Genomic DNA, 16,711 nt, shown 5'->3' with positions numbered 1-16,711 from the left:
TGAAGAGTGTCATTTTGTCTTTCATTTCTCTTCAGGAAGACAATCTACCAATGATTCACATGTAGCTGACTTAAGTTTACTAATAATCTGCGCTTTCGATCTCGAGAAACCACGCTCGAGCATTTTTTCCCGGATTCGGTCGTACACTAACGGTACGTAATTAGTTCCACAAAGCTGGCGAACGATCTCAGCTTCAGCGCGGATAGTAAGGAGCTCCTGGTCTCTGCTTCATTCCAGTTTGCAGACATTTTTTCGTTCTTTCTTTGTTGATGACGAACACAAACTTTCTTCAAAATTCAAAATACAATAAAAGCAACAAAATACCCTTTTACGGCATTGGTCCTGGCTTTTGTTCACACAGGGCGCGTTCCGGGACTGACCCCGGCAATGTCCCCATCCTGGCATCAATCCCGGGACGTGTTTGCGTTCACACAGAAGGCACTCTAGCAATTTTACGAGATGGTCCTCACTGCAGAACACAAAATCCAGGGGGAGGAGTTGGATCCAGATCTCCTCCCACCTTACATATACCTAAACCTACCCATCCCCACCCCCTGATCCCTAAACCCACCCCTAAACCTACCCATCTCCACCCCCTGATCCCTAAACCTACCCATCTCCACCCTGATCCCTAAACCCACCCCTAAACCTACCCATCTCCACCCCGATCCCTAAACCCACCCCTAAACCTACCCCATCTCCACCCCCGATCCCTAAACCCACCCCTAAACCTACCCATCTCCACCCCCTGATCCCTAAACCTACCCATCTCCACCCCCGATTCCTAAACCCACCCCTAAACCTACCCATCTCCACCCCGATCCCTAAACCCACCCCTAAACCTACCCATCTCCACCCCCTGATCCCTAAACCTACCCATCTCCACCCCCGATTCCTAAACCCACCCATCTCCACCCCTGATTCCTAAACCCACCCCTAAACCTACCCATCTCCACCCCGATCCCTAAACCCACCCCTAAACCTACCCATCTCCACCCCCTGATTCCTAAACCCACCCCTAAACCTACCCATCTCCACCCCCTGATCCCTAAACCTACCCATCTCCACCCCCGATCCCTAAACCCACCCCTAAACCTACCCATCTCCACCCCGATCCCTAAACCCACCCCTAAACCTACCCCATCTCCACCTCCGATCCCTAAACTCACCCATCTCCACCCCCTGATCCCTAAACCCACCCATCTCCACCCCCTGATCCCTAAACTCACCCATCTCCACCCCCTGATCCCTAAACCCACCCATCTCCACCCCCTGATCCCTAAACTCACCCATCTCCACCCCCTGATCCCTAAACCCACCCATCTCCACCCCCTGATCCCTAAACCCACCCATCTCCACCCCCTGATCCCTAAACCCACCCCTAAACCTACCAATCTCCACCCCTTAGATCTGGATCCAACTCCGCCCCCTGGATCTCGTGTACTGCAGTGATGTGCTACTGAATTTTACGGCAATTTCCCTGGATCAACGCGCTGTGTGAAAGGGGCTTTAGTCTTTCATTTCTCTTCAGGAAGACAATCTACCAATGGTTCACATGTAGCCGACTTATTGAACATTGAATAAAATTAGACACTTCTGCTTCAACAAATTTAAAATCACTACAGAACTAGATGTATGACAGCTACTTTCTGCGGGTGGCCTTGAAGACTCATCCGCCGCTGTAACCCAGTTAATTCATCAGGGTGCAAATGGCTTGTGTGATTAGAATAGCTCCATAGCTGAAACGAGCATTGCGGTTTGTGTGGGTAGAAGACATCGGTCTCCTGCAGTGTAACATGCTATGCTTCATCTAAGACTGTTATATACTTCTATAATTATTATACATGCTGCTTTTATGAATTGCTCATATTAAATCAGAGATTACATGCAGTATTTGCTTTTCAAATATTTGTCACACAATTACTATACTACAACTAAAAATAAAGCTAAAATGACAAACGTAAAAAACACCCAGCTCTGATATGAATCACATTAAAATGAAAATTAGAGAAAAATACAAGACTTAATTTACTTAACTTATATATACTTATATAAATACATACATATTAGGGCTGCACGATTTGGGGAAAATGTCATATTGCGATTGCGATATGCGATATAATAAACAAATGGTTTCATGAGTCAACTTGCTTGGTTCTCAAGGAAAATATATGCACACACAGATTAGTGATAATCTGCCTAAAGAAAAAAAGTTATTTAGGTCAAGAGCAGTGAGTGTTTTTCTCTGTTCCCTTTGTTCTTTGATTAACTTTAGCCACATATATAATTAGTGGCTACTGTGTACTGTCCTTTTAAGACCAGCCGCTGCTGTCAGAGACGTGGATCTCACACGCGCCTCATTCTCTCACGAGTCACAACTCTTCACTTTCATCATAAGACTACTCTTATGTTATGAAGATACTCGACAAAAAGACATTTTGGCATAATTGTGTGTGTTATTGTTCGTTCAAGCTCGAAAGAGAGCTGTATTCTGGCATGCTGTTTTGTGCGCACGCACGATATTAGCGCGAGTCTTTCTGTGTGTCACAGTCAGGACATTCAACGCCCTCATTTTTGTCTTATCGCGCATGAATGGTTTAAAAGCATTTGCATGAATAAGAGCGGGATCATGTAACACTAGCCAAAGGATGCCAAAAATTAACAGATGCTGCGTTAATTGCGTTAACAGCGCTAATTTGTTTATTTAATATAAAATCGCAGCATTTTGCGTCATATAATCGCGTAGGCTTGACATCGCGATTGCGATATGATTAATCGTGCAGCACTAATACATAGGCTATACACACACACTATTTTTTGTAAAGTTAAAGTTTTAGTATGTATATATTGCAAGGAGACCTAGTTGATTATACAGTATATAACTGCAATGCATCATGGGAAATGAAAAACAGCGACCTACAGAAGTTATAAAAATATAACTTTATTAGATCATGTGATCATGACATACCCACTGAAAGCATTCACAGATGCTAGCATTAGCTTTGTGCGTAAACACCTCGAGGGATATTTTAAAATTTAAATTTTACAAAAAAAAATTTTTTTTTAATAACAGAATCCACACAATTATCAAATATATTCTCATATACATCTGATGTGTAATAACTACACTTTCCAAATGCAGACATGTCATACATAAATATACAGCCGGTTTTCCAAATATATCTACAGATCGTAAACGTTCCTCTCTCACACACACACGCTACCATGCATGTGAACCTCTTAAAAGTGGTTTAAGTGGGACTGTTTTTTTCCTCTCAACACATCCCACAATCCCTTGCAGTCTGATTAAAAAACTCAATACTGTTTTAAATTAATAAATATGAAGTGAAAAGTTTCCGCCTCCCCAAGAACTGTAATTTGCCCTGTACTGAATTGCTTACACAAACACCCGTCCTACTCTTTTATTTTACGTAATGAGAACTTGTCTTGAGAAAAGTGTCTTTCATCAGTTAAGATCTCAGAGGAAAGGCATTTCTATTGTTGATCATTAACTCGGACAGTATTCTGATGAGGTTAAGCGTCATAATCAATCTAGTATCGTAAAGTTACGCAACACTGACGACAAACTGTCCATTTGCTAGTGAAGAGTTTGTAGTAGTCACTGCTGCTTAATAACCTCACATCTCAGCTGACGTCTGTCCAGAGGATACAGATCGGGTGTCTTTTAAAATAGAAAGTAAACAGGCAAAACGTGCCATCTCAAGACTCATGTAACTTGAGGGCATCTCCCTTAGGCTTTTGCAAAGTCAAAGAATCCCATGGCACAACGCTTCCATCTTATGCCTGGTTCAGATTACACGATTTTAGCCTGATTTTGGCACGATCCGCTTGACATAGGGTGTCGTGGGGATTCGTAAACGACAACGGGCGTCGGGACGCAAGATTCGATCATTTCATCTTGTATAAGTGTGTAATAGTGGGCGTCAACCGGCGTCGCGTCTGCGATGCTTCACGACATCACCATAAAAAGACTAGCATGCGAGTAAGTGTGTGAGTGAGTGAGCAAGAGTGAGTGTGCGCTAGTGAGCGAGAGTGAGTGTGTGTGTGTGCGCAAGTGTGTGCGTGAGTGAGTGAGCGACAGTGAGTGTGTGCGAGAGTGAGTGTGTGTGCGTGTGTGTGAGTGAGTGCGTTTGTGAGTGTGCGTGTGAGTGAGTGCGTTCGTGTATATGTGTGTGAGTAAATGTGTGAGTGAGCGAGCGTGAGTGCGTTTGTGAGTGAGCGTGTGTGTGTGTGTGAGCAAGAGTGAGTGTGCGCTAGTGAGCGAGAGTGTGTGTGTGTGTGTGTATGTGTGTGTGCGCGAGTGTGTGAGTGAGTGAGCGACAGTGAGTGTGTGTGCGTGAGTGTGTGTGTGAGTGAGTGCGTTTGTGAGTGTGCGTGTGAGTGAGTGAGTTCGTGAGTGAGCGTGTGTGAGCATGTGTGAGTGAGTGCGTGCGTTCATATATGTGTGTGAGTGAATGTGTGAGCGAGCGAGTGTGAGTGAGCGTGTGTGTATATAAATGTGTGTGTGTGTGTGAGTGAGTGAGCGTTTGTGAATGAGCGAGTGTGCGTGTGAGTATGTGTGTGAGTGAAAGTGTGTGTGTGAGACGGCACACGATGACTGGTCAGAAAGCAACGTGTAGTCTGACATGTTTCTTATCCACGACACAAGATTTTAGGAGTCAAAATCGAGTAATCTGACACAGTGACTATCGTAACAGACAAAAAAAAAATTGTGTAATCTGAACCAGGCATTAATGTTTCTACTTGATACGGAAACTCTCTTCTTTTTTTTTTTGGTACACTTGTCCCTAATCAAATTATTTCTTTTTGCTTTGCTTTTCTCTCATTCTCTCTCCATTTTTACCTTCTAAACCCTCCAACTCTCATCCACATCATCATCACTGGACGGCAGAAACACGGGTGATTCTTTCAGACGTACTAGAAAAGGGTTGAACACCTGTCGTAGCCCTTGCAAAGCACAACTCAGTCCGTATCAAGGTGATCTTTTACTTGAGCCTGCAGGCAACATCATCAGAAGTACAGTCTAGTGAGGTTGAAGAACCCAGGGAACAGATGTGGGCTTCAAGTCCCTGCCAGAAACAGAACACTCCAACAGCCCTCGATCCTGCCAGCAGGAAACATCTGCCAGTCCAGTGACTGAGAGGAAGACAACAAGAGAAGCATTTTGCAGCCCTTGCAAACATTAGTCTGTGTACTCCGCCACGATCGACAGCAGAACAGTGATGTCATCTGGCTTCCCTCCTTTGGAGAGAAGAGAAAGAGGGAACGTTGTCAGGCAAATATCAACCCTACATATTTACTCGACATCTACAACGTTCACGTGTGCCGTTGAATACATGTCAGTCAGGAAAATAAAAATGCATCAATCTGATAATGGGTGACACTTTACAATAAGGTCTCATTAGTCAATCTAACAATGAGCAATACATTTGTTACACTATTTGTTACAATAGTTCATTGTTAGCTCATGTTAGTCCATTAAATAATATTAACAGATGTAACTCTTTTAACTGTAAATGTTAAATTAAACATTAACCGAGATTAATAAATGCTTTAGAAGTACTTTTCAATGTTAGTTCATGTTAACAAATGGATTATTGTAAAGTGTTACCTGATAATGAATTTAATGCATTGATAAGGGATAACAAAGATGACCACATTACCCAATTTTTTTATGCATTCATTTTTGCATTCAAAATGCAATTCTTGACCTATTTTCAGTGGAATAATCCAACTAACAATGATCCTGCGTTCATTTATCCGACACTTTGCATTCATCCAAAGCTAATTTTAAGCATTTAAAGTATGCATTTTTATGAGTTCATGCATTTTCTACTTCAGACATTCGTGTCGTCACAATTTTGAAAATACGAAAATAATCAAATTGAAATGTTATTTTAGTATAATTGATATGCCATTTTAATTGCAGTTTAAATATTTTGAGTTATTATTTTTGTATTTTCCACTTTAATTTTAAACTTGTAGAAAGTTTGTGAAATAGTGTTTTTGTTTTTTAATGTCTATACAGTTTTCATTTTTATTTCTGTTTTAGTTTTAATCAACTAAATAAATGAAAAACGTTATTAAACGTTTATTTTATTTCAAGTAACAAAAGTGTTTTTTATTTTTATTTCAAGTAACAAACTGTTTACGTTTTAGGTAACTATAATAACCTTGAACTGAACCAAAACTAAATTGTGACAATTTATGTAATTTTATAGTGCATTGAACTGGTAAACTCCTTCAATGTACAGTTAAAGCATCTGTCAAATGCATAAATTTAAACGTAATTGATTTCAGAGCAAGTGTATACACATTAGCATCTCAGAATATTGTAAAGAGAAAGTAAATCAGGAAAAGGAAAAGTTGTAGCTTGTTCAAAATGAATGAAATAACAATTTAGTCATATTTAAAAGAGTATATCTCACCTCTGACATTTAAGCCATTATCGCAGGCAAACTGTGCAAAAGGAGACATGTAATTGGGGTCGTATGCTAAAACATGCGCCTGTTCAGCAATACTTTTGGCTGTTTGCTGGATGCTTTCATAGTTGGTATTCTGAAAGCAGAGCACACAATTCGTATTAGTGTCGCTGGAAGACAAAAAAATGGACAGTGAAGTGCAGTACGTAGATGTTTCCGGTACCTTGAGCTTTTTGAGTTCTTGCAAAATCATGTAGTCTGGCATGTTGTCAAAGAGACCATCTGTAGCTGTGAGTATAATGTCTCCCAACTGGACATCGAAGGATGAGCTATCAGCCGCATCAGGGCTGTGGGAAACAAGAGGACACAAAATTGGGTTACACTTTATTTTAAGGCGTCATTGTTACAGTGTAATTATATATTTAAGTACTGAGTAATATTAATGAACTACATGTACTTACTATAGGGTTAGGGTAGGACTAGGGTTTGGTTGAGGGTTAGTTGCATGTAATTATGCATAATTTACTGTTACTACTATAGTAAGTACATGTAACATATGTAACAAGGACCGTGTTTGTTGTTTGAATGCAAGTAAACTCAATAGTTTAGTTATGAAATGTGATATTCCCATTCTGAATGTTGACATATTTGAAAGAAATTAAATATTCACTTCTCACAATGTTTCTCAATGTCTTTAGGTCACCTCAACAATCCATCAAAACCAACTATGTGCACATTCTGTGCCGTCCAAGTTGAAATATGTCTGTAGCTCTGATAAACAGTAAGCGTTGCTGTTTGCTGACCATATTTAGAAGCACAGTTGAAAAGAATAAAAGCAGTTTCAGTCTAAGAAGCTTTTAGCTTGATCCTCATTACAGTACATACAGATCAGCAGTGAAGTGTCGTGTTCTGTTCCAGGAACTCAGTAGCGGGCATTATGCCCACTGATACGAATACACTGGCTGTCATTCCCTCCGTCTGCGCCGTGACCCGGGTCATGCGGTTTAAACATGATACTTAGTTTGAATAAAAAATTCTGAGAATTAAGAAGTGGAAACGGTTTATAAAATGGAACAGCATTAGAGATTTAGACCTGCAAACTGGCCTCAGAGAACTACTTCCACTAGCTCATCTGTCAAAGAGAACCCAGCTAATGTCAGGGTTAACTGACGCCATGCTAAGGTTGTCTCCATTAGCTTGGCAGCCAAGTCATGTGTCTGGAAAGATTAAAATTAACTGGATGTAGCTCAGAGCAGAAACAGCCCAACACCACCGCTTAACCGTGATAAATTCACTGTAAATCACTGACTTAGGGTCATGTTTACTAGACAGAGAGGGAATCCCAAGTCATATAATGGGGAAAGACCTGGCGACCTACTCTGAAACAAAATAATCGCTAAGAAAATTAGCTGAGAGTCTATTGCGAGAGATGGCTTATAGAGAATCACCAAGAGTTGGATACGACTGAAATGGCTAGACAATAGGTTTACATGCATCCAAGGTCAAAAACACTTACATTTTCTGATAATATCCATAGCACATCACCTAATTTCTCAAAGAAAACGAAGCTAAGTTTCAGCTCTTCCTCAGCGATACTGTGATATTACACAGAGATGTAAACAATAACGGTTGCATCAGTTTTATCGTATCAATTCGAGAGCAAGTCTAGTCCTTTGAAAGCGCATGCAAAAGTAGATTTGCGTTTTCTTGACATGTCGACCACATGAACCGAACTCTTCCAGTCTCAGCTACAACTACAGTTTGAGGGTGGGTCAAAATAGATGTTTGAGGGCAGCCAATGATTTAGATTCAGATTGTTTTATTTAGTGCCATGTCAGCATTCAAAGCTATTTTCATGGCACAAATTCAATTACAAAAATACAAATATCATATAAATACAATAAAAACCAAACAAACAAAAACAGCAAGTCATATAATACAAGATTTTTTTAAATCAACATATGATTAAAACCTTTTCAGGTATAATCTTACAAAATAAGTCCTTAAGTGAGGTAATTTTATTAAATAAGCATTCTACTTGTATTAAAGGAACACGGGACTTCAGCTTATTCACTGTATCCCTTCTCATCTCCGTGCGTGCCATCTCCGTGCGTGCACCCACCGCTAGCCTAGCTTAGCACAAAGACTGGAGGTAAATGGCTCCAGCTAGCATACTGCTCCCAATAAGCGACAAAATAACGCCAACATTTTCCTATTTACATGTTGTTATTTGTATAGTCACAGCGTGTACAAATAACAAGGTCACATGAGACACAGCCATCTTATAACCGTATACATACTGGGAACTATATTCTCCGAAGTAGCAGTGCCCAAGTAGCCGTGCTTCGCCTTCTGAGAATATAGTTCCCAGTATGTATGCGGCATTATGCAAATTTTTTACAAACCTACGTAGGTTCATGCAGGAATAAAGACTGGAATTGCTGACGTCTCGTTTCAGGCAGTTCGGAATCTATTCTTTTGGGAGACGATGACTCCATTTATCGTGGACTTTGAGCCTTGAAACTTTGCAGACCTTTTACATCCACAAACATGAAAGGTAATATTCGAAAAAGCATAATGGGGAACGTCTAAACCAGGAGCTGAATTCTGAATTTAGTGATGTAATCTTTGCAGTCATTGTTTTCAATTTGCTGAAATAACCGAAGAGGCACTTGTTTTTCAGTGCTTTCAGCAATCAGTCAACATAGCTCTGTGAATCAAAGCGTGATGCACACCCTGAATTATGAATATAAAGTTATATTATTAATGATCAATAATTAAAACAGCCTTAACATGATGTCTTAAAAAGCTTGAGAATAAATCTAGATAATGCAAAAAATTGTGTTAATGTGGAGGCTAGAGTAAAAGTTAAAGGGGTGGTTGAATATGATTTCACTTTTCTAACTTTAGTTAGTGTGTAATGTTGCTGTTTGAGCATAAACAACATCTGCAAAGTTACAACGCTCAAAGTTCAAAGCAAAGGGAGATTTTTAAGGACTACAACAAATGGCTGGTTGGGACTACACCACATTCCTCCAGGGTTAGTGACATCACCAACCCTAGAATTTACATAAACCCCGCCCCCAGAACACGATTTATAGATTATCAAGACAAAATATGCTAATCAATGACTAGAAGATAACTACACATAAGCTACATAAATTCATCAACTAACATTCAGAAATGTCCTGTTGCTTCTACATGTTGTCACTTCTTCTTGAGTCTCTCCGTCATTGTCTAAATCCGGTTTGACCATAAAAGGCTAAAAGTGTTTGAAATTTTCAGTGCATGTGTGTGTGAGTGCAAGCTGTTGAAGCTCCTCCCCCTGTAACGGGAGCAGCAGCTCATTTGCATTTAAAGGAACAGACACAAAACGGTGTGTTTTTGCTCACCCTCAAAAAGTGACTTTAACATGCTATATAAAAATATCAGTGGGGTATTTTGAGCTAAAACTTCACATACACACTCTGGGGACATCAGAGACATATTTTACATCTTGTGAAAAGAGCATTATACCACCCCTTTAATATAAGTTGCGGCTCAAAATCCTATCCATTTTTTAGGATAGATTAAGCTTGGTGCACAATTATGAAATGTAGTTTTTTGACAAATAAAGCCGTTCTAATCTGAGATAGGAGAACAGAGATCATTACGTATCCTAGACAGTAGAGTAGACGCTGTAGTGTTCACACAGAGTGACACATTTCTCTCCAGGAGGAACTGATTATCCAGTCGAGTTAATAACCAGGCTCTCAGAGTGAGGACCTAATCATGCTCTCACACTGACAGCCAGGGGATTACGTCTCGCTTGCGTCTAGGTTGGGGACACGATGCTGTTGCATAATCAGAAAGCTAGAGGAGTGAGGGTCTCACCTGTCGCTGAGAACGGAGCCCTCTGCCTCAGGAGGGGCGATGGAGAGCTGGAAAGGGGTGTTGAAGTAATGCTGCTGTTCATCAGACCTGTGCACCACCTCTCCACCTCGAACCACCAGAAAGCCAGAGTCTCCTAGGTTAGCCGTGTGTAGCCGGTGACTCTGCCTATCTAGTACCACGATACACGCTGTACTGCTTCCTAAAGTAGAGAAAGATGCTCAATCAGTCACGTGATAGGTCATTTAAAGCATAACAATTTTAAGTTAGCGATGCACCAAAATTGAATTGAAAACATTCAGCCTAAAATCTAATTAATCTTCATTTTGATGAACCGACATGTTTTTGTCTATGCTATTTTCAGTTGATGCACGAACAAAACATTATTTGTATAAAAACATCCATTAATCACAATAAGTCTCAGCTTTCAAATCGTCTATTTTCTAACGAAATTCAAACAATAAATGTCGTTTTAAAACTCTTTAATGTGGTGACAGATCGCTGTAGTGTCTCAGTTCCAACGGCACGTGACCCGATCATCTCTTCCCCTTCACTACTAGTCATTGTATGAAATAAACATGAGTGAACATCAAGTGTTGAAAGAAAAAGTACAACTTACTGAAATGTATCATGACTCATGCAATCGCTCAATTCGTGTTTCAACTGCGAAAAGACTTCAATAAAACAGCTCGAGTACAATATGTAATGTTACATTTTCCTCAGGAAAGCCATTCAGTGTCTATAGCTTGTTCATTAGGACTCTATAGAGCACAGGGTTTCTGCAGGTATCTTCAAATTAAATTTAATGCTTTTTAATGCCATTTTTTACATTTTTAATGCCATACATGACCCATGACTAATCACGGTAACCAGATATCTATATCTATATAGATATAGATGGTATATTAGTGCTGTCAATCGATTAAAAACCGGAAGCAATTACCAAACTGGTTCCGCATGTTTATCACACTTAATGTACATATTTTGCGACAGCAAATAAAAATGATTAACTATGAAGACTATTCAAATAAATTGATAATATAGAATTTTCTTCAAAACTATCTAAATTTTAAAACATATTGTGCTTTTTAATGCCCTGCAGAAACCCTGTAAAGAACAATTTGCTAAATATATGCACTATATTACTGGTCATTATTTTTACTTGACATTTATTATTTAACGTTTATGCCTGAATAAATCTGCCATGAAAACTATTTTTTTTATGTTTACATTTCAACAATGAATTGGAGTAGAAACAATTACATTAAGTTTTTTATAAAGATGATTAATTGATTATTAAATAAACATTATTTTCAGTTGTACTAGCTTTGAAATTGTGCATATTTAATAACAAAATCCAATCTTGTGACCCAATACACTCTCTGTCCGTGACTCATCTAGCCCACAGTGTGTTTTTGAGGGCAGCACACTGTACAAGTGACTCATTTCAGTCCATTACATTTTAGTTACGGCTTTGATCTTATCCTGAGAAGAATGAGCCAAGGCCCTTCCCAAAAACATTTCGTTCCCAAGTGAGGAAAAATAAAACTTTACTGTCCCAGAACATCCAGTCCTCAGTTTTATAGCATATCTGTGTGTACTGTCTCACATGTCAGTGCATGCATAGTTAACATGCCATTGCACATCAACACCTTAGGTTATGAACACCTTAGGTTATGAATGTTAGTCTGATGCTAAAGTTACTTTGTAGAAAAACTGATCTTTAGTATGTAGCAAAAGATGAAAATATAATTGAATGGAAGTGAACGGAACACAATCGCCCCTTCTTAATTGAAGCCAGAGCATAATGTCGAAGCCTCCAAAACACATTATGATCTAATGTCTCTACAGTTTAGATTTGAAAAATGTTGAAATATGAAAATATAGGCTATTCAAAATGCAAATGCTTTTTCTGTGCAGCTCTCTCCTTTTGACACTTTCATGTGAAGAGAGAGAGACTTCCATTGTACAGCATACTGCACACTTCTGTTTCTACTTGTGAAATGAATTCACTTCATAATCCATAATCTAAAGATGAATATGCTCACCTAATAGCGGTACTTTGTTCTGAAGTAGCTCATAGTAGCTGGTGGTGAGGATTCCCACTGGGTTGCTTGGCACAAATCTCCCTTCTTTGACGAGCCGCTCACACGTCCTCATGAGCGTCCCGGAGAACTGAGAGGGGTCGACCCCATAGTCCCGCCAGCCACCCACTCCATCAGCCACACCTATAGGTGATAGAAACACAATTTTAGAAATGGTTAACAAGCGACAAAACAACTTCCAATAGCTGTAATGTTTGTGTACAGCTTTTTTGCATCTACAGAGAGAAATTCATAATTATTATTCAGCAAGGATGCATTTAATTGATCAAAAGTGACAGTAAAGACATTTATAATGTAATTAAGATTTTGATTTCCAAAAAAATGCTGCTCTTTTTAACTTTCTATTCATCAAAGAACACAAAAATTATGAAGCAGTTTTCAACATTGCTAATAAGAAATATTTCTTGAGCAGCAAATCAAATTATAATGATTTCTGAAGGATCATGTGACACTGAAAACTGGAGTAATGATGCTGAAAATTTAGCTTTGCATCACAGGTATAAATAAAGCCAAAAATAATCATTTGTAGTAGTACTGATATTTCACAATATTATTGAATATATGCAGCCTTGGTGAGCATAAGAAAATAAAAAAAATAATTTTACCGACCCCAAGCTTTTGAATGGTAGTGTACATAAATACACCGTAGTCGAGTTTTCATCAAAGGATAACTATATTGTGTTACCATAATATAAAATGAATCATGTAAGGTCAAACTGCAAACAATCTAGTAGGATTTAGAGGTGATCAAGAGGTAAAGTGAACGTATCTGATGGGAAAACTTCTTGACCCACAAGCGAAAATGGACTTTGAAAAGTAAAAAGTGGTTAACAAGGAGATGTTCAAGTTCACTTTATTTATATAGCACATTTATAACAGCCACTCGGCTGACCAAAGTGCTTTACAGAACAACCAGAAAAATAACACATAAACACATAAAACACAAATAAAAGCAACAAAAGCTAAGAGCAACCTTAAAACCAGAGTAGCAAAACAGTATCAGACTCAAATAAAAATAGTAAAACCAACCTAAGAATAGAGATCAATATGCTAAAGAAAACAGGTAGGTTAGTTTATTGTCTAGATTTGAGATGAACTGTGTCAGAACACTGTCTAGTGACAATAAACTCATTTCCCACTAAATTATGTAGGATAATAGCATTTCTAAGCTGCTACTGTATATGATGCACAAATGCTTATGTTTAGTGATAGACTAATATGTTGGCTATCGGTTGACCATTTTGAGATTATTGTAATTAGATGACACCCCTATATGCTTTAACGATGAAAAGAGTAGCCTAAGTTTCAATTAATTTCACTTTAATATGCGATTTTGTGCACATTTACCATTGAAAACCCCACATCTGTCAACCACTAATTATCAGGGTTCCCACGGGTCCTTGAAATCCTTGAAAATTTGTGAATCTGAAAAGAAAATTCAAGGCCCTGGAAAGTTTTTGAAAACGAACATGCATATACTGTATACAGGTCCTTGAAAGTGCTTGAAATTATTTTGTGCAAGAAGTTTTCTGGAAAAAAAAATCCATATTATTCCCTCTGGTCCACTAATGTGTTTTTGTGGTCTATGCACACTAGCTTGCTTGATTTACGTTAGTTACGCGCATTTACGCGTTATGTTAAGTGTTTCCCACGTGAGGTACTTTGTGTTGTACATTGCCATGGCGTTTGGCACCTCAACAACAACAAACGTCCCCACATTAAGTCCTTGAATTTGAGGCTATTAGACCTGGAAAGTCCTTGAAAGGCCCTTGAATTTGAAGTTAACCGAGGTGTGGGAACCCAGAATTATGCTCAAGTAAATTAAGTGATTTGTAGATTGTAAGATGCACCAGTCTTGATTGAATATTAAGCAAGCAAACATTTACTGCCAACACCCCATTGATGTCATGTGCATGCATTTCCAAATCAGTCCAACAGACAGGGAATTTTCCCTACAAAACCCTCCCAGCTTCCTATCTGACAATGAGCAGGAACCCTAGTTCGTGACCATACAAGGCAAGGCAAGGCAAGTCCCCTCGCATCAACCTGCATCCTCTTGTGATGTCGCCTTTAAAAGCACTGGGATTTCCAGAGATAGATTTGCTGGCTTGAGGCTTGAGAAGTGTTGGTTTTTCGCTTCTTGGGCCATCACAGAACCCTGCTCATGTGTTTGAGCTGTAGAAGAGGATTTAGATCCCAGGTTGATTTGACTTTGACGTACAGCTGTCCAAGTAGGCCTTAGAAACATGTTAGCAGGACTTCTAACATCTGACATTTTGAATTTGTAGGCATTTAAGTGGCTTAAATGACAAAGAAACTGGTGCAGGACAAGGACTAATCTGCTTCATCTTCAAACTGAAATCTAAAAAACTCTTTAGAGACATCTAAAAATATTATTTCCTTGTAAAACACAATTTTATTCCCAAGCAAAGATTTGCTTTCAAGACAAAGACTGAGACCCAGGTCTGTGGCCTTCAGTGTGGCCTTCAGTGTTCATCTATTATTTTGCACCCACACTTTTCAGATGTACTTCCTTGTAACTAGACAATGGATTTTCTGTTACACTAAAACTAATGTGCACTCTCGTTAACCCCCAAAAGTTGCCATTCTCGGGTTAGAAGCAATGTTGATGTTACTAACAGGTCTATATGATTATGGAATATTATACCACTGCAAATTCTAGCAGCGATATAACTGAGCTACATTAAATACTACCCACTTTTTTAATTTTAAATACAAGCTACGTTGAGCTGAGTTGTGTAGACTAATAAATAATCTCATATCACTTTCTGAACACTCCATAGAAAGCATTGTATATTGCTTTTTGCCTACAATAACTATAACAGTTCATTCCCTCCAGTCACGTTGAGCACCAACACATTAGAAACGGGCTCACACTCATTTTATACTCTTTAGGCTAATTGTTTAATTGTTTGGTGACAGGTGAAGCAATTCTGGATTATTTTTTTATGCAGTGAGTAAAAAGTACAAGCTTTATTCCACTATACTCAAATACATATCAACAAATTAGGCTAAGTGGAGATATTTTAAAGCAGCCAATTAAACTGAATGTTTACTATTATGAAACATGTCATTAAAATTGCCTTAATATTAAAATAGTGTTATTTAAAGTTGATTTAATTAATTGATTTTTAAAATATAAATATAGGCTACACACTGCAAAGGCTTTTGTTGTTGTGCCGATGTGCGACGGTTGTGACGTCAGAAGCGATTTAAGCACGATGATACTTGCCTAAACCAGTTCTTCCAAGCACATTATCTTTGTATACACCACGAATATGCTTTAATGGTTTTAGCCATTACATACCTAACACATCAGCAGATCTGTGTCGGGCTATAAAGCACGCGTCGTCACCATAACACATCCCTTTCTTCAAAATCCCCTTGCGAAAGTCCTTCCCGAAGCCGAAGCTGGCGGACACCAGGCTGTAGTCCCGGCTGTCGGTCTGAGAGAGTCCGCCGATGACCGCCCGGGCCACCAGTCGACCGTACGAGAGCACGGACAGCATCACCCCCGGTTAACGTTAGTTAGACTCAGTACTAACAACAGATCCACGGCCCTTGATGACGTCTGGAGGTGTCACTCACAGCAACCGCATCCACAGTGTTGTTATTAAACGACCTTACAACGGCATCAACTTCCAAAATCTCGCTTCCTTTACGAATCAATCACCGATTTATCGCACTCAGCTCTCCATAGTGACCGATCCGATGTGATTCAGAACATCCGAGTCGAACCGGGTTTTATAAAACTCCTTTTACTCGCGGTGAGCCCCATCGCTGCGCGCTCACGTGTCTGTTGCGCGTGCACTGAAGGCCGCGGCGGCGCGCGACTGAAGTCTTGTGACTGCTGTGACGTCAGACGCCGTTACGCAACCGTGTACATTTAATGGAGTATATATATATAACAGTTTAATGGGGACCAGTGAACTAATAGAATATTTACAAATATAATGTATTTTGACTCATGAATATTAATAAATGGGTTACTGTGTGTTTTTGTGGTGATGCAGGTAAAAAAAACGAGCTTCATGTAATGGCCCATTGCAGCCTCTTTCTTGCTTAAAAACATTAAGATTCCACTTGAAATATTCAGAATCTGGTTGTAAACAATCATATTTCTGAGTACGGATTTATGATTCAGAATAGAGCATTTTAGGAGTTTTATAGAGAATTTTGGAGGGATAATGCATGTTAACAGCTTGTGGTTTCAGTCAGTACGAGAACATGGACTTCCTAACCTCTGGCCACAGGCCAGTTTCTGCAGCTCTC

General features: G+C 39.3%; 1 protein-coding gene across 1 annotated transcript; it reads right to left on the bottom strand.

The window, feature by feature from the left end:
• Positions 1 to 2,925: 2,925 nt before the first annotated feature.
• pptc7a (protein phosphatase targeting COQ7 a) lies at positions 2,926 to 16,251 on the bottom strand. The gene is made up of 6 exons (XM_081348224.1): positions 15,747 to 16,251; positions 12,362 to 12,541; positions 10,317 to 10,515; positions 6,667 to 6,790; positions 6,450 to 6,579; positions 2,926 to 5,262 (listed from the first exon to the last, which is right to left on the bottom strand). Exons 1-6 carry the CDS (start codon positions 15,946 to 15,948, stop codon positions 5,204 to 5,206), a joined length of 894 nt encoding a protein of 297 aa, XP_081204350.1. The 5' UTR covers positions 15,949 to 16,251; the 3' UTR covers positions 2,926 to 5,203.
• Between the last annotated feature and the right edge of the window lie 460 nt (positions 16,252 to 16,711).

Source organism: Scardinius erythrophthalmus (genome assembly GCF_964197995.2).
Source record: "Scardinius erythrophthalmus genome assembly, chromosome: 20".
Lineage (NCBI taxonomy): Eukaryota > Metazoa > Chordata > Actinopteri > Cypriniformes > Leuciscidae > Scardinius > Scardinius erythrophthalmus.
Note: the sequence above shows the minus strand (reverse complement) of the source record. Positions and strands in the feature narration are given on the sequence as shown.